We start from the raw sequence: 1,417 nt of genomic DNA on the forward strand, positions 1-1,417 counted from the left end.
CCATTAATAGACCTTTCTCTTGACTTCCAAAACTGTAACAGCCTATAGTTGGCAAATAAACCATTCCTCCACTAACGACACATCTGAGTTATGGTCTGAGTGATTACGGGCAACCTGAACATGTTATAATGTTAAACTAAAACATGATAAACAAGCACCTACCATTATAACTATAGTGCCACTGCTTTCTGTACTGATGGATCAGATAAAGCTCAATAATGGCTTAATAACTTTGATTCATTAGCTCTCTACATCCATTCTCTATGATAAATAGTAGAATGAACATAAAGGATATTATTATATAATAGCTACGTAACACTCTTTACCATATAAACAGCAGCAATATCCTAAGGAGACATGTAAATCATCATAATGACCTTCAGAGTCATTGTATTTTGCTTCTATAAAGTATTAAAGCTAGCATATCTCTTCATTCATTAGCACTACAAATAGAACATGCATTGAATTTTTTAAAATAAAACAATAACTATTTTTTAAGATACAGAAATAATAATGAAGAAGATCAGCGTTTATATAATATACATTTATAAAGATGAGTTAAATTTGTTAAGTTAGTAAAATAGATTAATACCAAGCCCATCCTTGAAACTTATGCCTTGCCACTTAATACGGGAACCTCAAATACAGATTATTAATTGTAAATATTAATACTTAAACCTTCCCCTATTTTTGTCCTAATATATTGTTCCTGTTATCCACTATTGTCATTAAGAATTCATGAGGTTAAAATTTGTGGACGAGTGATCATCCACGAAAATATATTTTTGTACCAATGCAGTACCCCGGCCCCAATAATGGTAGGAAAGGATCTTACAAAAGAGAGAACAAAAGGAGGCAGATTCCAATGGCACACACATGACACAACTCAAGTTTAAGTTCATATTCATCATTTACAGTTTATTATGCTAAGTTCTACTGATGTGCAATAATAATACTCACCTACATTAGACTGTATATTGACTACTGCGCTGTTCCAGTCATCCAGTGAGAAATCCTCTCAAAGGTTTTAGCATGTACAGTTCATTATGCATCGAGGTTCACATCCATTTAAAATATCTACACTGTTGTTATTAGGAGTGGTTGGAGGGTGGAGCATAAAGTTTACCCACGTGTATTAGCATGGGCAATTGGGACAGCTCAGCTCTCTATTCCTCTAAACTATGGGCTATAGTACAGGGTATTTTTAGAATTTTGCTGATTTTTAAAAATGGTCGTAACTCCAAAACTATTAGTCGGAATCAGCTCAAACTTTCTACACAGCTTGAGGACATCAATATGTATCAGAAAATGTAATAAAAAATTTGTGTAATTTTAGAGCCATTTTTTGGGAAAAGCATGGGCTATAATCAAAAAAACTATTAGTCAGAACCAGGTCAAACATTCTACATAGCATCTT

The 1,417-nt window shown here is 33.2% G+C and overlaps 1 protein-coding gene and 1 long non-coding RNA gene across 2 annotated transcripts in view; both read right to left on the minus strand.

Annotated features, from left to right (window-relative positions):
- Positions 1–7: 7 nt before the first annotated feature.
- Positions 8–1,182, minus strand: LOC109590758 (uncharacterized). Its single transcript, XR_002189493.1, has 4 exons — positions 961–1,182; positions 327–443; positions 163–261; positions 8–114 (listed from the first exon to the last, which is right to left on the minus strand). It is a non-coding gene; the product is annotated as an uncharacterized LOC109590758 (long non-coding RNA).
- A 221-nt stretch (positions 1,183–1,403) lies between these two features.
- LOC105315568 (ankyrin-1-like) overlaps positions 1,404–1,417 on the minus strand; it is a 2,265-nt gene continuing 2,251 nt past the window's right edge. The window contains exon 2 of the mRNA XM_011410266.2: positions 1,404–1,414. Coding sequence (XP_011408568.2) covers positions 1,404–1,414 — 11 coding nt within the window. The remainder of the gene's footprint in view (positions 1,415–1,417) is intronic.

Source organism: Amphimedon queenslandica, unplaced genomic scaffold (genome assembly GCF_000090795.2).
Source record: "Amphimedon queenslandica unplaced genomic scaffold, v1.1 AMPQUscaffold_9525, whole genome shotgun sequence".
Taxonomy (NCBI): Eukaryota; Metazoa; Porifera; class Demospongiae; order Haplosclerida; family Niphatidae; genus Amphimedon; species Amphimedon queenslandica.